Here is a 26,863-nt window from a genome sequence, read left to right on the forward strand (position 1 = left end):
GGGGAGAGTGCCTTTGTCACTCTGTGGGCAGGAACAAAGCCTGCACTGATTGGAGGTGCTTCACACCTCCCCCTGCAGGAACTGTAACACCTAGCGGTGAGCCTCAAAGGCTCACCCCCTTTGCTACAGCACCCCAGGGCATCCCAGCTAGTGGACATGCCCGCCCCTCCGGCCACTGCTCTCACTTTTGGCGGCAAGGCTGGAGGAGATAATTATAAAAAAAAGGAGTCACCCACCAGTGACGCCAGCCTCTAATGTGTCCTGAGCTGAGGTGACCCCTGCCTTTAGAAATCCTCCATCTTAGTTTTGGAGGATTCCCCCAATAGGATTAGGGATGTGCCCCCCTCCCCACAGGGAGGAGGCACAAAGAGGGTGTAGCCACCCTCTGGGACAGTAGCCATAGGCCACTGCCCTCCCAGACCTAAACTCACCCCTAAATCTAGTATTTAGGGGCACCCCCGAACCCAGGAAATCAGATTCCTGCACCCTGCACTACAAACAAGGACTGCTGACCTACAACCCTGCAGAGATGACAGACAACAACAACTGCTTTGGCCCCAACCCTACAGGCCTGTCTCCAGACTCGAAAACCTGCAACCAGCGACACATCCAACAGGGACCAGCATCTCTGAAGCCTCAGAGGACTGCCCTGACCCCCAGCACCAAGAAACTTCAGTGAGCAGTGGCTCTGTTCAACAGTCTGCAACAAATCTGCAACTTTTCTACAACTTTAAAGACTTCACGTTTCCTGCCATAATCGTGAGACTTCACACTCTTCACCCGACGCCCCCGGCTCAAGATCCAGAGAACTAACACCACAGGAAGGACTCCCCGGCGACTGCGACCCCGTGAGTAGCCCGAGACGACCCCCCTGGACCCCCCACAGCGACCCGAATCCAGAGGCTCCCCCTGACCGTGACTGCCTGTAACAAGGGACCAGACCCCTGGACCAAGCACTGCACCCGCAGCCCCCAGGGCCTGAAGGAACCAAACCTCCGTGCAAGAGTGACCCCCAGGCGACCCTCTGCCTAGCCCAGGTGGTGGCTGTCCCGAGAAGACTCACCTGTGCCTGCTTGCACTGCTAGAGTGAACCCTGGGTCCCTCCATTGTTTCCTATCTAAAACCCGACGCCTGCTTTGCACACTGCACCCGGCCACCCCTGTGCCGCTGAGGGTGTGTTTTGTGTGCCTACTTGTGTACCCCCCCCCCCCCCTCCCAGTGCTCTACAAAACCCCCCAGGTCTGCCCCCTGAGGACGCGGGTACTTAACTGCTGGCAGACTGGAACCGGAGCACCCCTGTTCTCATAGGCGCCTATGTGTTTTGGGCACCTCTTTGACCTCTGCACCTGACCGGCCCTGAGCTGCTGGTGTGGTAACTTTGGGGTTGCCTTGATCCTCCAACGGTGAGCTGCCTATGCCCAGGAACTGAGACTTGCAAGTGTTTTACTTACCTCACAATCTAACCATTACTTACCTCCCCCAGGAACGGTTGATTTTTGCACTGTGTCTACTTTTAAAATAGCTTATTGCCATTTTAACAAAGACTGTATATGATATTGCTTTAATTCAAAGTTCCTAACTTAACTGTGTGGAGTACCTTGCATTTTATGTATTTACTTCAAATCTTGAACTTGTGGTTCTAAAATTAAACTAAGAAAATATATTTTTCTATATAAAAACCTATTGGCCAGGAGTAAGTATTTGAGTGTGTGTTCCTCATTTATTGCCTGTGTGTGTACAACAAATGCTTAACACTACCCTCTGATAAGCCTACTGCTCGACCACACTACCACAAAATAAAGCATTAGAATTATCTAATTTCGCCACTATCTTTCCTCTAAGGGGAACCCTTGGAATCTGTGCACACTATTTCTTACTTTGAAATAGTATGTACAGAGCCAACTTCCTACACCATCTTAAGGTATGTAGTGGACACTGGCCAGCATGAGTGATCCAGCTACACAATGGCTACTCCAAACCTAGGCATGTTTGATATCAAACATGTTGAAATCATGCAACTACACCGATTCCTGTGTTAGTTGCATGATGCCATGTACTCTGGGGGTTCCCTAAGGGATGTGCAGCCTTATTGGGGTCCAGCTGCAAGCCTGCGCTGCTGCTGACCCCAGACACTGTTGTGCCCTCCTGCTGAAGAGCCAAGCTCAGGCCGGAGGACCAGAGCAAAGAATTTCCGACAGTGGAGAGGTGTGACCACCTCTCCTTTTGTATTAGGTGTCTGAGGGCTGGGGTGGGGTGGGGTGGCCTCTGAGGACCACTAGACTGCTTTGAAGGGCACATTTGGTGCCCTTCTGGCATAAACCGGTTTGCACCAGTTCAGGAACTCCTGGTTTCCACTCTGGTGCAAAGCTACATAAAGGACAGGGGAGTGACCACCCCCTGTCTAGCTCCTCCCCTAGGGAGGTGCCCAGAACTCTGCCAGGTGGCCACTTGAGACTGCCATCTTAACAATAAGAAGGGCATCGGTCCCTGGGAGCATCTAGTTGGTTAAGCCACGGAAGTGATGTCCCTGACCCCCTCTAATAGGTATGTCACTGCAGAGAGTGACCACCTCCCTTTTAGAGTTATTTAAGAGCTCCCTCGTGGGTGGGTCCTCAGATTCGTCAAGTCCTCAGATTCATCAAGCAAGACTCTACAAGGAACTTTTTGCAATACATCTTCTGCCCCATGCCTTTGGAATCGCTACTGGTCTTTGCCTGGAACCAAACATGTCTGCTTTTGGTGGAAAGGCTCACACTGCAACATTGTTTCTCCGGATCCTGCAAGAATTCTGCAACATCAAATGTTGTGCATCCTCCAGGGTAACAAGGACTCAACAGGAAACAAGAAGGAATCTCCCCTGGAGTGAAGGAGTCACTCCCTTGCAACCACAGACACCTCAGTGCATTGTCTATCGATTGGTGGGGTCTGCTGCCTCTGGATACCTGAAGATCCTGCAACACAGGGGGTGAGTCTCTGGCCTCCTCTGGGTCCTGCGTGTCCTATTCCCTTAGGACCCTGTATATTTTTATGCTATTTTTGCTATGTATTTTATGTGTATAATTGTATGTAATATCTCCAAACGGAGATATACCAATTTCAGTTTACTAATAGTGCTGTAATAAGTATCCTTTATTTTTACAACAGTTGTGGTGTTCTTGTGACTAAGCTATTGTCTGGCTATTGTGGTACTACAAGTGCTTTACATTCATCCTGGATAAGTTTTAGCCGCTTGCCTCAGCTACTCGTAGAGAGATTCTGCTATCTGGACACCTTTTCGCTATCACTAAGGTTTGCCTGGACTGAGTATAGGGTGCCACACCATAGGTGGACACCATACACTGAGCCAGCCCTACCAGAGGTCCCTTCAGAGAGTGATCAACCCCCTTTTAGGGTTACTTAAGGGCTCCCCCGAGGGTGGGGTCCTCATATTCGTCGAGCAAGGCTCTTCAAGGAACTCTCTGCAAAACTTCTTCTGCTCCTGGCCTCCAGAACTGCTGCTGGTCTGCTTTTGGAACTGCAAAAAGAATATCCAGTTGTGAGGGCTCCCACTGCAGCATTGTTTCAGCTCCTGCAAGACTTCTGCAACATCCGTGGCTGTGCGTCCTCCAGAGTCCCAAGGACTCTGCCTGCATCCAAGAAGCAAGAAGGAATCTCCCTTGGAGTGAAGGAGTGACTCCTCTGCATCTACAGGAACCTCATGACAACGACAACCGGCCGGTGGATCCTGCTGTCCACGTACAACGTAAAGGCTGTGCTCACAGGTGGTGGTTCTCTGGTTCTCTCCGGGTCCTACTTGTCTTCTGACCAACTTGGGAGATGGTGTACCCTTGCTGCAGCCACTGGAACGGAAACCTTGTGACCACGACTGTTGCTCCTGCCAAGGCTTGTTGGCTCTTCCTCCAAGAAGATGTCCGAGCTCCTCGAAGCCCCAGCACTCTGCAACTCCAGATTCAGCTTCCACTCTGCAGCTCCTTCGATGCAGGAGTCCTGATTTGTTGTGCTGCTGATGGCCTCCGTGCGACTCCTTGTGCCTGCTGTCAGTGGGTCACTTGAGTGGGCTCCTCCAACTCCAACTGGCTTTCCTTCCTGCTGAAGGTGTGCCCTGACTCCCCACCAATGGTCGAGTCACTAGGACCTTGCTGGTCCTCCAAAATCTGCAAACTTCCTTTCAACCGTGATTCGCATTTGCCAAAGCTTGTTGGTGTTCCTTCTAGCTCCTGACCCTCCTGCATTCTGTCAGCTGTCTTGGGACAGTCCGTGGGCGAGTCCACAGATCTCCTGCATCCCCCAGGACTCCGCAGCTGGACTTCTTCTTTTACCGTCCTGTCGGAATTTCACCTCCAGAACAGTGGGTCTGGACACTGTCCTCTTCTCTTTCAGGTTCTTCTTGTCCAGACCCCACCTTTTGGTTCCACCAGCCTGGTCCATGAGTCACGGCAGCAGCTGGACAACTGAGGCTTCCGTTGACTTCATCTAGGGTTTCTGTCGTCACGTCACCCCTATTGCACTTGCGCTTTCTGGTGTAGGTACTCCGGTCTTCTGGATATCCACAGGTGGGGGCACTCTCCAACCTTCTTTGTGCCAACTGATTTTCTTGGGGTCCACTGGGAAGGGTCCACCCGGCTTGATAACAGCTCTGCGCCTGCACCTGCACTTGCGGGATTTCTAGTACTTACCTCTCGTAATTTCCTACTCCCCTAGCACCGGGGTCCTTACACACCTTCTTTGTTCGGGCACCTGCATTCTTTTACCACTTTCTTAGTGTATGGTTTCCTCCCCCTTAGGGCCCCATGCATTTTTATGTTTTTCCTGATTATTACTAAGGGTATACTAAGTGTATATTTTTGTGTCTATATATCTCTAGGTAGATAAAGAAACCTTTATTTTTGCAACACCTGGTGTGTTTTTTTTTTACTTGTGATTGGTTACTGATTATTGTGGTATTGCAAGTGCTTTACACTCCTCCTGGATAAGCTTTAGCCGCTCACCATAGCTAACCCTAGAGAGCTTTTGCTATCTGGACACCTAAACACTATCACTGAGGGTTGTGTGAACTCAGTATAGGGTGCCTTTATAGGTGTACACCTTAAACTGAGCCAGCTTCCTACTCCGGCTTCGCCTGCTTACTCTAAAAACAGTCTTCTTTATAGCCATCCCCTCTGCCCGCAGAGTGAGTGAGCTGCAGGCTCTTTCCTCAAAGCCACCTTTCACCTCTGTCCATCCTGACAAAGTGGTTCTTCATACCAGGGCTTCCTTTCTGCCTAAGGTAGTCACACTCTTTCATGTAGGCCACTCCCTACTGTTTACACCCCCCAGATCCTTCTAAGGAAGAGGAGAGACTCCACTGCCTGGACCCAAAAAGAGCATTGGCATTCTACCTTGATTATACCAGAGAGTTCCGAGTGGATGATCAACTCTTTGTGGGTTAAGTGGATGCGAAGTAAGGACGAGCTGTGCAGAAGAGAACCATCTCTAGATGGGTTGTTCTCTGCATCAAACTGTGCTATGCTTTGGCTAAGAAGCAAGCCCCTGTGGCTTTGGGTGTTCACTCTACCAGAACAACAGCTGCAACCCCTGTGTTAGCATGAGGAGTTCCAGTCCTGGACATCTGCCAGGCGGCGACATAGGCATCCCTGCACACCAAACTCTACTGCCTGGACAGTCCGGTCCGAAGGGATGGGCACTTTGCCCGTTCAGTCCTGCAGGACTTCCTAGTATGATCTTAGTTCACAGACCCACCTCCGGAGATGGTATTGCTTGAGTATCTATTCTAAGGTAAGAATTCTGCAACTAAAAGTCTCTATCATATGAACAAGTTACTTACCATGGGTAACCAATTATCTGGTAGAGACGTATTCTAGTTGCACATTCCTTACCGACCCACCTATGCTCTCTGTGAACTAATTGCTAAGGACAGGGACTCCCTTTCAGGGCCATAGCTCTTGCGCACCAATCTCAGTGGTCTTCATGGCTACTCCTTCTGGTGTGGAAAGTTGTGAAAAGAAAATGACATTAGTGCACAGGGGTGGTGCCTATCTATCAGTTGCTGGCTGAAGCTGAAGTTGCAGAGGAAATGTAGCCCTGGATACTTTGTTGCTAATACAGTGGTTCCAGCCAACAACTGCAACAGTATCCATGGTGTGCACGCCCTGTCTTTACCCTGCACCAGAAGGACAGAAGAAATCTCCTGCGGAATGACTGAGTCACTTCCCTGCACTTGCAGACACCTCCTAAGTCGACGACCGGTTCTCTTCGACTCCTCTCCTGGCGACGAGCGTGCTCTTTGGAACACAGGTGGTGGACTCCTTCAACACACTGTCGTAAGGTCCTACTGTCCAAATTTGGAGGAGGTAAGAGCTTGCCTTCCCCGTTTGCGACAGTACCCCTGTGCACAGTGTCATCTTCACCTTCTGAGGCCTCTGTGCACTATTTGCAAGAATCCTTTGTGCACAGCCTGGCCCAGGTCCCCAGCACTCTATCCTGCGATGCTCAACTCGCTGAGTTCTCCGGCGGCGTAGGACCTTCCTTTGTAGTGCTGCAACAACCGCAATTTGCACCTTCTTTGTCCCCGTGTCCTGGGTACGTGGGTGCTGCCGGTCATCTGTGGGTTCCCTCCAGTGTTGGGAACACCCTCTGCCTCCTAAGTCCGAGTTGAGGCTTGGGTCCAGCTGCGCCACTTTGACGCAAAACGTGACTTTGCTTGAACCAAGGCTTGTTTGAGGAATCCAGTGCTGAAACTCGCCTGCATCCAACATCTCTTCATGGGACATCCATTGCATCACGCAGGAACCCGCAGCCATCGTCCTTTGGTGCATTTCTGCAGTCTTCGTCCAACCTGGGACTCTTCTTTTGCACCCTCTTCTAGGTTGGCAGGGTCTCCTGTCCTCCTGGAACTTCTTCCGACATCTGGACTTGGTCTCCTCTCTTTGCAGGTCTTCAGGACCGGGAATCCAACATTTGTTGTTTGCAGTCTTGCTTGGTTCTTGCAATAACTCTATTCAAGCCTTGTAGTGTGTCCTAAGGAAACTCGCAGTACTTTACTCCTACTTTCTGGGGCTCTCGGTGGGGTATTTTACTCACCTTTGTGGTTTTCCTACTCTCTCAGCGATTCTCTAAACACTACACTTGTCTAGGGGGGAATTTGTGATTAGCATTCCACTTTCTTAGTATATTGGTTGTGTTGCCCCTAGACCTATTTTCTCCCATTGCATTCTATAGCATTTCCTATTGTTTGCTCTATCCTATGTCTAATTACTAACCTTATTTTGGTGTCTGGTGTATATATCGTGTATAACACTTACCTCCAGATGGAGTATTGCCTCTGAGATTTTTTGGCCTTGTGTCACCCAAATAAATGACCTTTATTTTTGGTAACACTGAGTATTGTCTTTACTTGTGTATATTTACTGTGTAACTATAAGTGGTATTGCAGGAGCTTTGCATGTCTCCTAGTTCAGCCTAAGCTGCTCTGCAATAGCTACCTCTATCAGCCTAAGCTGCTAAAACACTACTACAATTCACTAATAAGGGATAACTGGACCTGGTATAAGGTGTAAGTACCCACTACAAACCAGGCCAGCCTCCTACAGGTCTCACCAGTACAAAGAAAGGGAAAGCAGCGCAGAAGCGTACCATCTCCAAATGGATTGTACTCTGCATTAAGATCTGTTACTCTGGCAAAGAAGCAACCCTCTGAAGGCTTGTGGGCTCATTCGACAATAGCCAAAGCTGCAACCACTGCGTTAGCTCGTAGGGTCCCTGTCCTGGACATCTGTCATGCTGTTATATGGGCTTCCCTACACACATTTACTAAACACTACTGCCATGACCGTCCGATCCGTTGTGTCAGACACTTTGCCCATCCAATCCTTTTTTTGTCTCAGTCAGTTCGCAGACCCACCTCCGGGGAGGGATTGCTTTGGTATCCATTTTAAGGTACGGAATCTGAGGCTAGAAGTCTCTGTTAGATGAACAGTTACCACCTTATCTGGTAGAGAGGCTATCTAGCTGCATATTCGTTACTGACCCTTCCATCCTTCCTGTACTCCGAACTGAACTCCGCCTGCAAAGGTCCTTGTCGGCCTGTAGTTCTTGTACTCTAGTCACAACACATTTGCGTGACTCAATGCTCCTGGCGTGGAAACAGTCACATAAAAAGTGAGGTCAGCGTGCTGGGGTGGAGCCTATCTAGGCATTGCACACATCCAGCGTGGACAACATTGATGTGGAGCCATTTGGGTCCATCTGCCGCCATGCAGAGGTACAACTCAAGATGTACCAGATCCAGTCTAATGCCTGGGGAATATTTTAAGGCAAGGAATCTGCGGCTCGATAAGCATCTCTGCCAGATAAGGTGTTACCTAAGGTGAGTAACTTGTTCGATCGTAACTGTCTCAATGTGCTGCCTCTTGTACATCACAAATTATAATATTGAGTGCACCACTGGTGCCATGATATATTCTAGCTCAATTGACATTATCACTGACTTCATTGGAGCCAGTCAAGGATTGTGGGGAAACGGGGTCTATTAAATGGTCTTGTTGTGTGACCTCACTGTGTAATACACATACCACCCCCTTTAGGATCAGTTCAGCTCAGCCCTGGGTAGCTGTGACAATGAGCATGAAGGCTTACACAGAGGAACAAGTGTAAAAATTATAAACAGCACCACAACAATTGAAGAAGAGATTGACAAAACACCAAGGAAATCTGACACCGATTTATAAAAATAGACTGCATTTTAATGTATTTTTAGCCCCCCGAAACAAAAAAGATCCACCAGAGTATTCCAGAGATATAGAATTTACAAGGTATAGTAAATCAAAGTATTTCACTCAACAGCGAACAAGCATTGGCAAATTCAATTAATTTAACACTTCAAAACTTTTTGCACAAAAAAATTGGGCTACTTGTAATGCAGTCACTTAGAGTTACTTTAGGCAACCAATTCCCATATGGAGCCAGTCAGGGGGACTTGCAAGGTCCTCAGAAACAGATACCTCCAGAGTAGATGCACTCCTCAGTCAGTTCCAGGCATGTTTACCCATTGCAGTGGTTTCCTGTGGAAGTGGACCTCATGCAAGGAATGCAGGATACTGAGAAGTTCAAGGATGTTGTGGATGCAATTCGGTTGACAGGGTTCTTTCTGTTGCTACTCCTCAGTCCACAAAGGGGGTGAGGCAGGCCTAGTCACAGGATTGACATCCCTCGAAGTCCTCTCTGTGCTGTAAGAAGTCCAGTTTCCACAGGGCTGATATTGCAGTCTCAGCCCAATCCTTCCCTGGGTGATAACTCTGCTTCTGGACGACTGTTCCGGGCTCAGCCACCCTGAGTGCAGCTTTGAGCGTCAGTTCCGGGTCTATGGTGCTTCACTGTGGAAGTTAGTGGCAATCTGAATATTCTGGCTTACCAACTTGCCACAGCAGGCTTCTCATCTGTTGTGGTCCTGTGCTGTGAACAGGAGGTCAGCTAACTGACCCTTGAAGTCTCTTGACTTTGGCTGGGCCCTGGAGATGACTCCTCCGTGAACAGTCCCTCTCCTTTGCTAATCACCAAGTTCAGCAGGTGCAATCCATGCCAGTGCAGCCTCTCTCTCCCCGTTCCATGGTGTAGCAGGGCAGTCCTTCTTCGGTCCTTCTTCCAGTCCAGCTGACATCTGGGTGCTCTATTTATGCTCAGAAAGTGCACTCAGGGTAGATGCAGCCAATGGACTACTAGGTTCCCTCCATCCTCATGACCACTCCTTGGGAAGTGTGGCATCTGGCTTTCCTAAGATGCGCCATTCTGTCCACTCTCAATATGGTAGAACCCTTCTGAGTCCAGAGCTCCCTAGCACAACCCAAGGGTGTGGCTATGTGCACCTGAAAACCTAGTTTGACAACCGGCTTTCCCTCTCCTTGCTGGGTGCAATCTAATCTGCCTAAACAATGGGGCTGCTCCTCTCCCAAATGTTCACAATTTGCTCTTCAAAGGCGGGTTCAGCTTTGAAACTCTCCTTTTGGGCCCCCACCTGTGTGGCTTCCTGTAGGAGGGAGGTAACACCTCTCATCAGTGCAGGCCCCTATTGTCTCCTTTCCTGGGAGGGCAGAAAGCTGTCTCTGGATCAAGCTACATGTTTAACCACTAAGGAAATTGAAGGCTAGAAAGTGGCACATTGTAACTTGTTACACTGATTTCGAGTTGTTTGATACCTTGTAGTATTAACTTTGGTCCCACTGTTCAGGAGTTAGCACAGCTGAGGAGAGTCAGAGTGTAACCCCGCACTCGCAAACAAGTCGACCAAGTCTTTGCACAGTAAAAACAACAATTTCATGGTTCTACTGACAGAACATGAGAATTACATGTTCTGACCATTAAATATGCTGCACCCTACCCTAGGGCTCTCTAGGCCTGCCATAGGAATGACTAACACGTTTCAGGGGAGGCATTTGACTTTGCCATGGCTTTAAATGGCAGTCAGACTAGAAGTTCAAAATTGTTCTTCCAGTCTGCATTGGCAGAACGTGAGAGTAATTTTACCTTTGTCACACCCATGGTAGTACAATCTGTGCTGCAATCCCTGGGGTTGAGACTCTAACTTACAGGCTCTGGGTACCATGTAACACACGCTTTTCAACCGTGGCACTGAGGTCTGGTTAGCAAGGCCTAAGTACACTGAGTGGAAAAACCCAGCAGGATTAGTTGAAAAACGTGGGGGTGTCCATACAAAAAAGAAGCATTTCCTTACAAGTACAATGCTGCTGGCAGTGCATTGAGTCAAATCTTTGCCCATACCGAGCAGGCTTTGGATGCAGGGTCTGGTCTTTGGTCATTCCTTACACTGATGCCATGTCCACCATACACCATTCCCAGGCCTGCTAAGCATGGTCTTGTACTGAGGTGGATGGGGATAAGTTCTTACTTAGGCTATGTCTCATGGGCTGTGGGTGCAGCGTTGCCCCAGCTCGTGGGCTTCCGTTCCACAATCATTATTCCCAGCACCCACTAAACATGAACTCCAGTCGTGCTTTGTAGGCACTCTACGCACCTATGCCAAGAGCCTGTTGGGCACTGCCAACTGCGCTCAACACTTCTGTCCCCATACTCAGCATCCCTTCTCCTGGCCCCACTGAGACTTTCAGAGGGTGGAACACAGAGGGCACAAGGGCAAAGGGTGTGTCCAGTAAACACTTCTGCATTAATTGTTAGGGAGCAAGTATTGTTTGGTTCAGCAACTTTTCTGTAATCTATTTGTTCTATAACCCAGCCTAACGTAACTTTTTGCTATTCTCCTATTTCTGGTACTTTATATAGCTTGATAGTAAGGTTTGGTAGCGGAAGAAAGCTGGGCATAATGTAGTCATCTGTGAATATTTTTAGTGTTCTTCGTCCATTATGCTCTTTTCTGTTTCTGCCAAAAAGGCTGCGGTCTGTGGATTAGCTTCTGGCGAAAGATCATCTCCAGCTATCTGCCTCGATTCAAAAGAAAGGTTTGTAGGGGCTCAAAGGTGTTAGGTATGTATGCCACTGTTGCAAGGATGCTACCAAGTGCAATTTTATTTGCTTCGGGAAAGTTTCCAGGAGTTGAAAATGAAAGAGACTCAGTAGATCTAAAAATACTGCAGTTTAATACTTTAGTATTTTTGTTTATCAACAGCTACATTTTCCTTTGTGATTTCTGCAGATAAGCAAGTCGATCTAATCTTGATTCCAGGACCTCTAAACCTCCATTTAACAAAAAAAGTATACACAATAGCTGAAAAACTTAATACCAATCTCAGCACGTGATCATGTAATCAAATATTAGTTATAAAAGTGTGCTTGGAGAAACTAATTAAAATGCTGTATTGCCTTAGTATGACCTGGTAAACTATTACTGTTGTATATAACAAAAACAATATATTTTAACTGCCGTTTCTTTTTTCTGTCTTGTTGCAGTGCATTAAAACCTGGTTAAACGCACAAAGTACTTGCCCAACATGTCGTGTTCATGTCCTCCTGAATGAAGATTTCCCAGTTCTTAGAAGCAGGAAGCGACCTACTTAATACTTTATAACGTTTTGTGCATTCATATTGCTGTACCCCACTGTTTCGCCGTTCCTTTCATTCAAGCAGCGATTGCTTTCCTGACACTCAAATTTAAGAGCATCTTTCTAATACTAGTCACAAATGTCCAAAATCCAAGTGCCGCTTTGGAATACATAAAAGTCCCAAAGCGGACATCAGCTTTTTAAAACTATTTAAAATTGTACAAAAGCCGAGCATCGCTTTGGAATACCAGTCCTAGATGTTCTAAAGCCAACAACAACTTTGTAATACTGGCCATCATTGCCCAAAACCCAAGCTCATCTTTGTAATGCTAGTCGTAAATGTACAGAAGCTAATCATAGTTATAAAGATCCAGAAGTCAAGCACAGTTTTGTAATGCTAGTCATAGATGTCCAGAAGCTAAGCATTGTCATAAATGTCCAGAGGCTAAGCACCGCTTTGTAATGCTAGTCATAAATGTCCAGAAAAAAGACATAGCTTTGTAATGCTAGTCGTAAATGTCAAGAAGCCAGACAGAGCTTTGTAATGCTAGTCATAAATGTCCAGAAGCCAGACAGAGCTTTGTAATGCTAGTCATAAATGTCCAGAAGCCAGACAGAGCTTTGTAATGCTAGTCATAACTGTCCAGAAGAGGGTACAGCTTTCTGAGGACCTTCTCTTCTTTTTTTATTATGCTGTTTTTTCCCCATGAGCATGACATCATTTGGCTACCATTTGGTTAAAGGCTGTTCGCATGACATATGGGTTCAGCATTAGAGAGTGAAGCATAGCCTAACAATCGTTAGCACTTATTTACACTATCGTAGGGGCCATTTTCGTAACTAAATGAGAGCTTATGAAAAAGACATTAACTCTTGAGTTATGAAAAGAAAGCTTGATAAATTGGTATGTCAGTATCTGGGTCTCTTTGGGATGCATTCAGCAACTTAAAGAACGTAAATGTCGTATGCCTACATGAATGATCCCAGATTAGGACCCTGACGTTTAACGCTCCTAATGCTTAAGGAACAGGGATAAAGTGCAATAAAGTGTAATAAAGTGTACATCTAAACATAGGTGTCAGATAGAAATGGGGCCCTGTATCTTCCAGGCTGTAGTGTCTTTAGTGAAATAATACACAGCAGTATTTTAGGTAACTGAGTGGCACTCTGTATAGACTGGCCCTTCCTGATAAAGTAGTTTTTCTTATTGCTGATATTATTTAGTCATGTTAACTGGCCTAAAATAAAGATAGCTGAGTGGTAAGAATGTCCTGACACCTGTTACAGGAAGATGCTTGTAGTTGGCATGCAAAAGTATAGCCTCAACAGGCCACATAATGAAACCTTGGAAATCTTTGAAAATGTCAATGGTAACGGCCAGATGTGAATTGTGGTATTTGTATTTGTCAGTGGCAATACGTTTAACATTGGACTAAATAATATATGTTGCTTTGTTGCCAGTGGTATATCAATAAATAACATTTTGTACAGCATATTAAAGTACTGCCAACTCTTTTTACTGTTGACAAATTCAAATACCACCTACAGAAATCTTTTTGAGTGATGTACTTAACACTCCCAAAAATTAAAATGCACCTGACCCGAAATGTTGTACATGATATGTTGTTACATTCTCATCCTAGAGTGTCACCAGTGGACACAGGAAGTTGCATCACATTGTTTTCCATGCATCACATTGTTTTCCATGCATTATTCATAACGGAGGCAAAGCCCATTTGTTTATTCTTTAACCTTTACAACTGTCATATCATACGCAATATGTTACGCAGTAGCAACGCCTACATTTAAATCATGCTCATTTATTATAGCTTGAGCATTCAATTTATTTTTATCATTTACGTTTTTTTATTAAAAAAAAAACCTTTCTCGAAGAATTCAGCATGGCAAATGATTAGCAATCATTTTATTCCTTGAGATTGTTTTAATTCCTTTATCAAAGTATGTGGGAGAACTTAAGTTTTCAAATAATTGTATACATATATTTGTTTTAATTCCTTTCTCAATGCATGTGCCATTTGCTTTACTTATTGGTGTACCTTTGGATTTAAGTGGATGATTATCTTTGAAAATCGTGTTAGTATTTTCCAGGCCTTATGAATTTAGTTGAATTATGATTGTGAGATATGGGGCTGTGACCGGGTTAGCAGAAGGCACATAATCCATAATCACAAAATCCAGATATTGTTATGGTGCATACTGTAGCATAAGCATACCACAGGTAGATATCGGCCTTCACTTGTACTTGTATAATAAAGGATAAACAGATACTGAGGAGTTAATATATGCAGGCAGATACCTGTGTCAAAGCACATATTTAGGAAATAGTATTAATTTAATGTACAGAATAGACCTCATAAGGTTTTTTCATCTGATGCAAATGACAATCACATTTTTAATTTTATTGCAAAATAGGATAATTTATCTAGCATGCACACACCGTCTTGCATGTCTCTTTCCAGTCACCATACCATCACCCCAGCACTTGGGTTTCAATCGAGTAAGAGGCCTCACGAACCTTTGTTCATTCCGCTTCCCTTTGGTCATTTTTTGGAGTGAGTAGGAGGACTTATTACAAGGGTGGAGGCTACCATATCCACAAATAGGTCTCTTTCTGTGAGAGGCATGACATGGCAGTACAGATTTACACATAAGTGCACCACACACCAGTGAAAGCCTGCACAGCTTCTCTCAAGACTGTGACTTTGAATTCAGTGCCTAAGATCGCAAGATGGTTTCATCAACTGCCATTTAACAGTTTTTCTTTTCCAGTACCTTCTTTTTTAATTCCCTGTCACGTTGGGGAATCAAACATTCTTTAGATATTCTTTGCCCCCACCACACCACTTGAAGGAGAAGAGACTCCAGTTTTTGAACCTCAAAAAAGTGCTGAGTTTTAATTGATTGCTCTCCAAGGTAAAAAAAGGCAAAGTGGTGCAGAAATGGACTTTGTCCAGATGGATATTCCTCTGCATGAAGATCTGCTACACAATGGCGAGGAAGCAGCCTCGAGAAGGGTTGAGGCCCCAATATACCAGGTTCAAGGCTACTGCTACTACGTTGAGAAGCAGAGTGCCTGTCCTAGATATTTGTCACGCTGCAATGGTGGACATCAGTGCACGCGTTCATAAAGCACTACATCCTGGATACTCCATCTGTCTGCAAATTCCTCATTGCCCTCCCTTTTCAACATACTGTGGAATGGACTATTGTTCATCTAAAAAAATTCAAATTTCGAGATCTGCACACTGGCACAACCAGTTGGTTTTTGGATTCCGTGTTTGAGGGCCCTGACAGTGCCCTGAAAGAAACTGACTACAGCAGAATTGGGTGGCGTGTATATGCAGCTCCAGTCTTCATTTCTTGGGCAGAGCAGAGTCTACACAGAGCCAATCGGCCCCAACTACTGATGAGAATTGGCTATGCTGTAAAACCTTTTGGATCCAGTTTGGCACCTGAGGATACTGAAAAGGTGAAAAATATGTAGTTAGATAGTGTTATCAATGGTAAGTGACTTGTTCTTCTGGTGGATACCCTAACTGCTCCATCACTTCCGGGGCTGAACATAGCCTAACTGGAGCTGCATGTCACCACTTTGCACCACACAGGAGTACTGCTGCGAAAAATTCCAGTTCTAGTCTGGCGCCAGGGGATATTGTAGCAGTGAGAAGTCTGTGGTGAGATTGAGTATCCACTAGAAAAAGCATTAGCAAAGGTAAGTAATTTGTTCATTAGAGAGAAACTTTTTTTTTTTCATGTGGCAGAAAATCAAAAAGGGCTTACAAATATTTCCATCTTGGATCTTATCTTGGAAAGGGCAGCTCTGGTGATAAAAGCACAATTACCACAATTTTCTGCTGCTTCCTTGATAGGCAGAACTAAAAACAAATGTAGAATGTTGGACAATGCTATAAGTAACAGCAGCAGTCAAAAAGTACTCTGTTAACCTTTCATCACACTGTTCCCTCCAGAAAAAGAATTTACAGATATGAATGATTTTGGGGAAAAGTTGACAACAGTCACTATTGTTATGCTTAGAGCTGCCAATACATAGGCTGTTGCTGCAACATTTATCTTATGGCTACATTTTTCATTGCAGATTCTTTACCTTAGAATATTCCCTAAGCTTAAGATGGTTCTGCCCTAGATCTTAGGGAGTAGAGGGTTCCCTTGGATTTACAGGAGATGCAATTGCATGTGCCAGCCCTGAAGTCCCATAGATTCTTCCTTTGGGTTGTGCTGGAGTGAGAGCATTATCAGTTTGCCATTCGACCCTTTGGCCTCACCTCAGGTGTCTCATGATGATTGTAGTGGTCATGTCCCTTCTTCGCATGTTGGGAATATACATATTCCAATACCTCATCAACTATTTTTTGAAGACCGACTTGCCGCAGTCAGTCAGGCGTAGGTCATCCTTCTTGCATATCTCGAATTCTCCATCAACAAGCCTTAAACCCAGCTGCAGCCTGTGCTTCTAAAAAGAGCAGTGGAAAGGGTGTCCATAATCACATGTTAAAGAGCAAGGGACTGATGACTAATCTTGGGCCTCAGATTTCTCAACACATTTCTGAAAAATATACCTTATGGATAATAGGTCACCTCACTGTCCTGAAGCAGAAACGTCTGTATAGCCATGGACAAGGAGGACATCTTTCTCAAGTTTGTGGTCAAACCAATACAAAGTATTGCATTCTAGGTTAATGTTTGCTCCTCAGATTTTCATCTTGTGGCTAGCTTCAACTGCAGCAGATTTTGCAGGTATGAGGTTGCCATCTGTATCCATACCTGGATAGCTGCCTGATTTGGGCAATGTCTCCCTAAACACAGTTTCCATATTGCAGTTGACAGCATAAGAGAAGCGTAATCCAAAATTAAGATGGATTTGGACCATCAAAACCACTATATGGTAGTTCAAATGTTGCTTCAGAGTTAAGAATTTAAACTGAATAGATATAATTGAATTTACCCTCTAAGGCCCCTGGAAAACAATAAAAATATCAGCACACAAAAGTCTAGGAACTTAAGGCCAAAGGGACAGGTGGTGATTACTAGAACAGCAGGATGTTCAGATGTGGCACTAGACAAGAATGTATGTGTACATAACACTTACTTATATGTATATGGTATAGTCCACATTTTCGCAGAATCTTTGAGCTGAGGACAGATACACTTTTAGGAAAATCTGACAAGTTGTGGAAAACCACCGTTGCATGCCTATACTTAGTTTGTGGATATTGGAAACTAGGAACTTTGGCAAGAGCATTTTTTATTCATTTATAGTTGTTCACCAGTCCGAGCTAGATGGTTTTGGTCAAAGACCTCTGGGAGATGCCCATTCAATACGTGTGAGATTGGGTTCACCAGTAGAGTGGATTCATCCACCACATCCCTGAATCTTTGAGCGTAGCAACATAGCCGTCTTACAATTTGTTTACGCTGATACTCCTATCGACTGTAAAAACGTATTGCCCAATGCCAGGCCAGCTTGAACTAAAGAGGCTCACTGAATAAGGAAATTATTTTGCGTCAGGTGCAGTTGACTCTCATCCTCCAACCCGAAAAACACTCCCTGTCTATGCTTAATCAAAAAGCTGCACTTAGCAGAGTTAGGCCTGAATTTCTCATTGCTTTGGGAAAATACATCTAGATATTGAAAACACAATACATGAATGAATGAATGAATGAGTTATATATTGCCCCTGATGTTACAATCTTGCTAAATAAGGAATATGTAGAGGGATGACTTTTGCGTTGTTGTATTCCATGTTAAAGCCAGCACAAGTCTGCAGGGAAGAAAAACTTGCCTCGCCATGGGAGGCCTAGTAGCACCTAAGACCCTCAGTGCAAGGCAACATCATCACAAGCACGAGTGATTTACTGGTTATAGGATCACAAAGTATTAGTTTACAGGTGAAGGACAACTGGGTCGGCAGCGTAGCAGAGCAGGTTTCAGTAAGCTGAGTCTCACTTGGTAGTCTGTTAAAAGCACGTGAATCCGTGGAAGAGCTAATAGACAAATTATTACCTATAACTACAATTCTCCACTGATCATTTTTTTTTTTTTCAATTTGCATGCAATGCACCCTCTTTTCCAGTGATTATTACAATCTGGTAACACCGGTACTTTAGAATTTAAAGATAACCTACAGTGTTGTAGCTTGAAACCGGCCCGCTTAATTGGCTACACCAGAAGAGTTACTGCCTTAAATATCAATCCTGTAATACCGCTGTATACATTTAGCAAGGACTGATGGGGAATAACTGAAAGCATATGAATAAATGAAAGTTACCAACAGTAAAGAACTGCAGTTATAGGCACGTAAGGTTTTCTTCTTTAATGCGTTCCTTCGTATTGTCCATTCCAATTAGCTTCGGCTCTTTACTGGTCACAAGATTCCATTACATGTTCCAAAGGAGCCAATATTGCCATCAATTATGTCATGACAAAAATATGTGAAACGAAAAAGGAATATGTTTTTGGATTAAAAAAGTGAATGTAAAAATGCCTATACATTTTCATAATGTAACTTGCCACTGTATAATGATCTTGTCTTCTGTTGCATTAGTAAAACAAAAACAAAAAATAGGTGTACAAATCTTCAGTGTGTGCCTCTTTTTTTCTACAATATCAATGTTTTATATTTACGAGTTGTAAGAAAGTCACTCTTTTTGGCATGGTTACCTCCACTTTTTGCCTGTTATCCGTGTGCTTAGACTGTTTTCAATGGGATCCTGCTAACCAGGACCTCAGTGATTGTACTCTCTTCTCTAAATTTGGTTGCCTTCGTTCCCTCTGCACCCCTGTAATTCCCTAGTATATGGTACTGAGGTACCCAGGGCATTGGTGCACCAGAAGTCCCCCATGGGCTGCAGCATATATTACGACACCCATGGGAGCCCATACAAACTGTGTCTGCAGACCTGCCGTTTGCAGCCTGCGTGAAAAGGTGCATGCACCCTTTCACTGCTGTTCACTGCACCAGGTTACTGTAGGTCACCCCTATGGTAGGCCCTCCTATCCCAGAGGGCAGGGTGCAGCTCCCTCTGTGTCTGGGCACCCCCGCATGAGTTGAGGTGCCCCTGCAAACTCCAGTTCCAATGCACTACAGTTTGTAAGTGCGGGGAAGCCAATTTACCCCAGTACTGGCCACAGGTCACTCACTACCTGTGGTCCAGCTACATAATGGGAACTCCAAACCTAGGCATGTTTAATGTCAAACCTGTTGTAATTATACCCCAATAGTAATGCCAGTATTGGTGGCATTATTCCATGCACTCTGGGGGCCCCTTAGAGGACCCTCCAGTATTGCTCCTATCAGTCTTCCAGGATTTACGGGCATCCTATGCTGCTGTCACTCCTCAGATAGGTTTCTGCACTCCTGCTGCTTGACCAGTTCAGGCAGAAGAAGGCAGAACAAAGGATTTCCTGTGGGAGAGAGAGGCAACACCCTCTCCCTTGAAAATAGGTGTTACAAGGCTGGGGAGGGGTAGCCTCCCCAAGCCACCAGTTTGCTTTGAAGAGCACATGTAGTGCCCTCCTTGTATAAACCAGTTTCGCACCAGTCCAGGGACCCCTGGTCCCGCTCTGGTGCAAAACTGGACATAGGAAAGGGGTGTGACCACTCCCCTGTCCATCACCACCCCCGGGTGGTGCACAGAGCTCCTCCAGGTGGCCACTTCGTTTTGGCATCTTGAAAATAAGATGTGCAGAGGCCCCAGGGAGCATCTGAGTGGCCAGATCAGGCAGGTGATGTCAGTAACCCCCCGCCCCACCCCCTGACAGGTGGTCACCGTGCAAAGTGACCAATCCCCCCTGGTAGGGCTGTTTAGGGACTACCTTGTGGGTGGGTCCCCAGATTCGGAGTGCAAGACTCCAGCAGGACATCTCTTAATCGACCTCTTATGCTCCTAACCACCAGAACGCAACTGGACACTTAAGGAACCGATGAGACTGCAACTCCTGAGACGACCTCGCCTTGCAACATTGTTTCCTCGGCTCCTTCCAGCAACTACAACATTTCCACAGCTGTGCATCCTCTGGGGCCAGCAAGTCCTCAGCTGCACTAGGAAGCAAGAAAGAATCTCCCTTGGATTGTAGGAGTCGCTCCCCTGCATCTGCATGCACCTACAGCAACGACGTGCGTCTGCGTGAATCTGCTCTCCTTTGGAACTGCTTGGATCCTGCAACACAAGTAATGGTCCAGAGTGGTCCCCTTGGTCCTCTCTGCCCTCCCTCCACTTCGGGAGACGGTGAGCCCTTGCCCGTCCTTGCAGGACGGTACCCCTGTGCACCGCAAATCTTGCAGCAACCAAGGCTTGTTTACTCCTGCTCCAAGGGATCTTCAGGTTCCAAGTAGCCCCGGCCTCCAGCACTTCATCCTTGCAAGGACAGTCTCCTCTCTGCTGCTCCAGCGACGTGAGACTCCTGTCCAGGTGTGCCGACTGGGCCTCACTGCAACTTACTGTGCCTGCTGCCAGTGGGTTGCCTGTGGGGGCTGTGACTGCTTCTGCTGGCTCTCCCGACTGCTGAGGGTCAGTCCGGACTTCCCTCCAAGGGTTGAGTCCCCTGGACCTTGCTGGTCCTCTTCAGCCTTGCAACTCTTCTTTTGCATTTGCCAAGGCTTGTTGGTGGCCCTCCTGACCACTGACCGACTGCAACCCGGCGACCAACATGGGACATTATCTGCATGGCTCCAAGGGCTTCTCTGCAGCTCCTGGGCTGCACAGTTGATCGTCATCCTTCCCTCTTCCTCCTCAAAAGGGTGGGTAGTGGCTCCTGCCCCTTCTGGACACCACACCATGGACTGGACTCTGTCCTTTTCTTTTGCAAGTCGTCTTTGTAGGAAGCTGACCTGGTGTGTAGTGAGCACCTATGGTGTTATCACCCTTTACCAGGTCCAGGTATCCCTTATTAGTGAGGTGTAGTCAGTGTCTAGGAAGCCAGGCTCTCTAGAGGAAGCTGTGGATGAGTAGCCAAAGCTTATCTAGAGGGCATGCAAAGCTCATGTAATACCACTTATAGTCTCACACCACTTACACACATGAAAGAACCACACAGTGTTATAAAAATAAATGTACTTTATTTAAGTGACACAAATACCAAAATACTATATAGGCAATATTCTACTAGCAGGTGAGTAAACACACTAATCTGATAGAGACTTCTAGTTGCAGATTCCTTACCTTTGAATTTCCCCAGGCGTCAGACTGGATCCAAAGATTTTTCTTCGAGCAGTACCTCTGCGCGCCGTCGGTCCACTCCGTGGGTGTTGATGGTGTAGTGTTCGCCGTGACGACGTTGCAATCATATATAGGCACCACCCCGGCGCGCTGACGTCAGTTCTTTTCTTTCCGCACCAGCCTATGCGCAGATCCAGAGAGAGCTACCTCAGTCATTTTTTTACTACGTCTACACTTTTGTTCAAGTTTTTTGACGAGTTTGTGGATGCGTTGAGGGATGTCCTGCAAGACCGGATTCAAGCCCTGCAACTCCTGTCACCGAACGATGTCGGTGACGGATCCGCACCTCGTGTGTCTTTGGTGCTCAGAGTGTCGGGCCATGAATCTGAAAGCTATGAGGGAGCGGTCCCTAAAGCTCATGGTGGCCCAACACTCAACTCTGCAGCGCTCACAGTCTCGTTCGAGAGTAAGGTCTCGAGACCGGCCGTGGAGTCACCACCACTCTTCGTCCTCAAAGTCATTGGGACATTCGGGTCACAAAAAGAAGAAGTTGAAGAAGGACAAGCGTTCTTCAACTTCACCCCGTCGCTCGGATGATGCAATGTTAGAAGAGCGTCGATGCTCTAGGGCTCTGTCCTCAGAGCCTTCACCTGGGTCGGCTGCACGCTTCCCCGACTTCCCGGGAGCTGGAGCCAATCTTGCCCAGCTCAAGGAATTTTATGAGGTAATGCGCCTCATTTTTGGGCAGACCGACCCACCTTCGGTGCCCTCAGGCACAGGTGAGTTGGTGGGGGCCCCCTCGGGTTCAAAGTCGTCGGCTACGGCCACTACTCCGGAGGGCCCCTCCAGATCCAATTGCGGATCTGTCTCGACGCCGGTCGTATCACAGCGACCTTCCCCGGCGTTGGGTCAGACGTCGACGGTCCCGACGTGGTTGGGCCCACAATCGACATCGAGCCCATCCTCATACCCAACGACCCGGAGCCATAACAACGTCGCTCGACGCAGATTCCGTTCTCTATGGGCTCTCCTGGGCCCAGGGTTGATCCAGACCCTTATGCTTGTGGGTATGGATACAGGGAGAGTATGGAGGGGACGCTGGACCCTTTAGAATACCAGCTTGATCCCCAAATGGACTGGGTAAAGGATTTGGGTGATGCCAGTGGTCTAGACACCTCTCCTGACACTGGTATGCTCTCTCCTCCTACTGTGGCTACGGAGGAGGGTGCCTCTTATTTCATGGTGGTGAGAAGGGCGGCTGAGGTCCTGGACCTTGAGCTACCTTCTGTGGAGGTTAGGCTGATATCCTAACTGACATACTTCAACCGGGGTCTTACTCTTCCGAGCCCCTTCTTCCCTTTTGGGTACTTGGTCTAGACCCAGCACAGGGGCTCCTGTGAATCGGACGATCGGCCTGCTCAGTCAGACCCGAAATTCCTCACCCCATGCCGGAGGGCCTTGTTATCCAGGCTTCTTCTTTATCTGGCGCAATCCCTGCCGCACAACCAGACAGGGAATCAAAAAGACTGGACAATTTGGGGAAGAAGTTGTTTTCTTCCAACAGTCTAGCACTGCGGTCCGTGAACACCACATGCCTTTTGGGCCACTATTCCCATACTCTCTGGGATATGGTCGTGCAAGTGCTGCCTAGAGTTCCGAAGGGGGCCCAGACTATCCTTTCCCAAGCCGTAATAGATGGGAGGGAGATGGAAGGGATGCAGCGAAGTTCATGATTCATTCTGGGCTGGATACGACCGACTCTCTGGGCAGATCAGTTGCATCGACGGTGGCATTGAGATGCTACGCCTGGCTGAGAACATCTGGCTTTTCAGGGGATGTCCAGCAATCCTTGATGGACATGCCCTTTGATGGCACACGTCTCTTTGGAGACGAGGCGGACTCGGTGCTCGAGCGCTTTAAGGATTCCCGAGCCACGGCCCAGTCCCTTGGCCTCGCGTCCTCTTCTAGACCCTTTGGTGGCTACAGAAGGGTCACCCATCTGCATCCTTCCCCCCACCCCCGGCCATCGACCAGCGCATGCTGTACAGCCCCTGAGCGGACGCGGGATCTCACGCCCCCGGGGAATCAGGGAGCCAGCGTGTCGCCCAGTTCACCCCCACCCCCTCCTCAGCCTCCAAACCTTCCTAGTCCGCGGGTACATCAGGAACCAGTTGGCGGCAGGATTCGCCATCACTGTCCCAATGGCAATCCATTACCTTGGACTGGTGGGTCCTCCAAATTGTCCAAAGGGGCTACTCCCTACCCTTTGAGACACCTCCTCCAGCCATGCCACCTTCATACAATCAAATATGGGAGGATCATATGACACTTCTCCGCAAGGAAGTCCAAGCCCTTTTGGCAAAAGGAGCTATAGAGAGGGTTCTGTTGGCAGAAGTAGGCATGGTTGCTATTCCCGCTACTTTCTGGTGCCAAAAAAGGACAAGGGTCTTCGTCCTATATTAGATCATCTGTTCCTCAACCTCTTCCTCAAAAAGGAGAAGTTCAAAATGTTGACATTGGCTCAGATATCACCCTGGATCCCGGAAACTGGATGGTAGTGTTGGACTTGCAGGATGCATTCTTCCACATTCCCGTCTTGCCGTCCCACAGATGTTACCTAGGATTCGTGGTAGGTTTCAGTTTACCATGCTCCCCTTTGGCCTTACCAGTGCCCCTCAGGCGTTCACGGAAGTGATGGTAGTGGTGGAAGCTCATCTGCTCAGTTAGGGGTCCCAGTCTTCCCCTATTTCGACGACTGGCTGTTGAAGGCGAACTCGCACCAGACAGTCGTCTCCCAACTCCAGACTATGGCAAACCTTTTGCATTCATTAGGGTTTACTATCCACGTGCCGAATTCACTCCTGACTCCTTCTCAGACGCTCCCTTTTATCAGAGCTGTTCTGGATACAGTGCAGTTTCTGGCATATCCTCCCGAAAAGCAAGTCCAGGATATTCGGGCTGTGATACAGATGTTTCAGCCTCTGTCCTGGATTTCAGTGAGAATGACTCTGAGGCTGCTGGGCCTCATGGCCTCCTGCATCCTGCTGGTTCAAAATGCCAGATGGCAAATGCGGGCTCTGCAGTGGGACCTGAAGTTCCAGTGGGCGCAGCATCAGGGGAATCTCTCCGACAAGGTCCAGATCTTGGAAGGAACTGCGAGAGACCTGCAGTGGTGGTTAATGAATCAGGATTAGGTCAAGGGCAGATCCCTCTCCTTTCCCCCAACCAGATCTTACGGTCGTGACAGATGCGTCACTCCTGGGATGGGGCTGCCACATAGGAGAGGCGGAGATCAGAGTCCTCTGGTCTCTGGTGGAAACCCAGCTCCATATCCATCATCTGGAGCTCGGAGCGGTTCAACTACCAGTGAAGGCATTCCTTCCCTCTCTCAAGGGGAAGGCAGTGCAGGTGTTCACAGACAACATCACCGCCATGTGGTATTGCAACAAACAAGGCAGAGTGGGATCGTGGCCCCTTTGTCAAGAGGCTCTTCCCCTTTGGACTTGGCTGGAACATCAGGGCATTTCCCTGGTGGTTCAACACCTGGCGGGTTCCTTGAATGCAGATGAAGAGTTCCAGAAGTGATGCAGTTGATGTCCCATGTCGGAAAAAGAGTTGCAGTCCGTCAGTGGTGTGGAAAAACCACCAAAAAGTCTTGACAAAGGCAAGAGTTGCAGAAGAGAATTTGCAGAGCTGCTGGGGACCAGGAAGGTCCGAGGAGACTCAACCCAAGCAAGGGAGTCTCAGGCGACCCTCAGCAGTGAGGAGAGACAGAAGTTGAGGATGCAGCCCCCACAGGCAACTCATGGGCCGCAGGCACAAGAGTTGCAGTGAGGCCCACTTAGCACACCTGGAAAGGAGTCCCACGTAGCTGGAGCAGCAGTCAGGAGACCTCGCGTTGCACAGAAGAGTGCTAGAGGCCGGGGCTACACGTAGCCTGAAGATCCCTTGGGAGAAGAGCCGAAGAGCCAACAAGCCTTGGAAGCTGCAAGAGTGCGGGTGCACTGGAGTACTGTCCTACAAGGAGAGGCAAAGACTCACCACCTCCCAATTTGGACAGCTTTTAGAGGGGACCACTCAAGGCCACCACCTCTGTTGCAGGATCCACACAGAGTTGCAGGAGAGAGGATCCACGCAGCCAATGTCGTTGCAGTTGGTGTCTGCAGATGCAGGGGAGTGACTCCTTCACTTCAAGGGAGATTCCTTCTTACTTCTTGGTGCAGACTGAAGACTTGCCACCCCCAGAAGATGCACAGCTGGTGAAATGTTGCAGTTGTTGAAAGAAGCCGGAGAAACAATATTGCAGAGCAGAGTTGTTGCTGGAGCTGCAGATTGTAGGTTCCTGTGAAGTCTAGTTGCGGTTCCAGTAGCAAGAAGTCGAAGTAAACATTGCAGAGAAGTCCTTCTGGAATTTTGCACGTCAAATCTAAGGACTCACCCACGAGGGAGACCCTATCTAGCCCTAAAAGGGGGATTGGTCACCTAGCAGGATGACCACCTATCAGGAGGGGGAGCTGTGACATCACCTGCCTGACCTGGCCACTCAGATGCTCTCAGGGGCCTCTGCCCTCCTTGGATTCAAGATGGCAGAATCAAGTGGTCACCTGGATGAGCTCTGGGCACCACCCCTGGTAAATCCCATTTCCATTGTCCAGTTTTGCGCCAGAGCAGGGACCGGGGGTTTACACAAGGAGGGCACCAAATGTGCCCTTCAAAGCATACCAGTGTCTTGGGGAGGCTACCCCTCCCAAGCCATGTAACACCTATTTCCCAAGGGAGAGGGTGTTGCCTCGCTCTCCCAAAGGAAATCCTTTGTTCTGCCTTCCTGGGCTTGAGCGGTTCAAGCAGCAGGAGGTCAGAATCCTGTCTGTAGGATGGCAGCAGCAGGGCGGCCCGGGAAAGCCCTGCAAACTGATAGGAAACCAAACAACAACAATTGATACCAAACATGCCCAGGTTCGGAGTTACCATTATGTAGCTGGACACAGGTAGTGACCTATGTCCAATACACAGCTAAAATGGCTTCCCCGCACTTACGAAATGGAGCTGGAGTTCGTGGGGGTACCTCTGCACACACAGGGGTGCCCTTACACATAGGTACTTGCACTGTGCCCTCTGGCCTAGGAGGGCCTGCCATAGGGGTGACTTGCAATGACCTGTAGTGAAAGGGTGCATATACCTTTTCAGGCAGGCTGCAATGGCAGGCCTGCAGACACATTTCGCAAGGGCTCCCATGGGTGGCATAATGCATGCTGCAGCTCATGGAAAACCCCTGGTGCCCCAGTGCCCTGATAACTAGGTATCATATACTAGCGACTTACATGGGGCACCAGTATGCCAATTGTGGGGTGTGCAGAGACAGGGACAACAAAATTTAGAGGAAGACAGCGCAGTCCCTAGGGTTCTGGTTAGCAGGATGCCAGTGAACACAGTCAAAACACACTGACAGCAGGCAGAGTGGGGGTAACCATGCGAAAAAGAGGGTACTTACCTACACTCTTCTTCTAGAATCCACCTTTGGCTTCCTCTGTACTGGTCCTGTTCTTGCAAAGTTCCTTTTCTAAGTCCTCTTGTTAATCTTTGGGAAGACCAAATACTTTCTTCTGCTTTCCTGGTTGCTGGGGATCACTTAGGTACTCAGCTTTTGGGGTCCCATC

The 26,863-nt window shown here is 47.6% G+C and overlaps 1 protein-coding gene across 1 annotated transcript in view; it reads left to right on the forward strand.

Annotated features, from left to right (window-relative positions):
• The window catches only part of LOC138248710 (E3 ubiquitin-protein ligase TTC3-like), a 1,210,547-nt gene extending 1,196,640 nt beyond the window's left edge, over nucleotides 1–13,907 (forward strand). The window contains exon 46 of the mRNA XM_069202542.1: nucleotides 11,917–13,907. Coding sequence (XP_069058643.1) covers nucleotides 11,917–12,024 — 108 coding nt within the window. The 3' untranslated portion in view covers nucleotides 12,025–13,907. The remainder of the gene's footprint in view (nucleotides 1–11,916) is intronic.
• Nucleotides 13,908–26,863: the final 12,956 nt, after the last annotated feature.

This window comes from Pleurodeles waltl, chromosome 8 (assembly GCF_031143425.1).
Source record: "Pleurodeles waltl isolate 20211129_DDA chromosome 8, aPleWal1.hap1.20221129, whole genome shotgun sequence".
Taxonomy (NCBI): Eukaryota; Metazoa; Chordata; class Amphibia; order Caudata; family Salamandridae; genus Pleurodeles; species Pleurodeles waltl.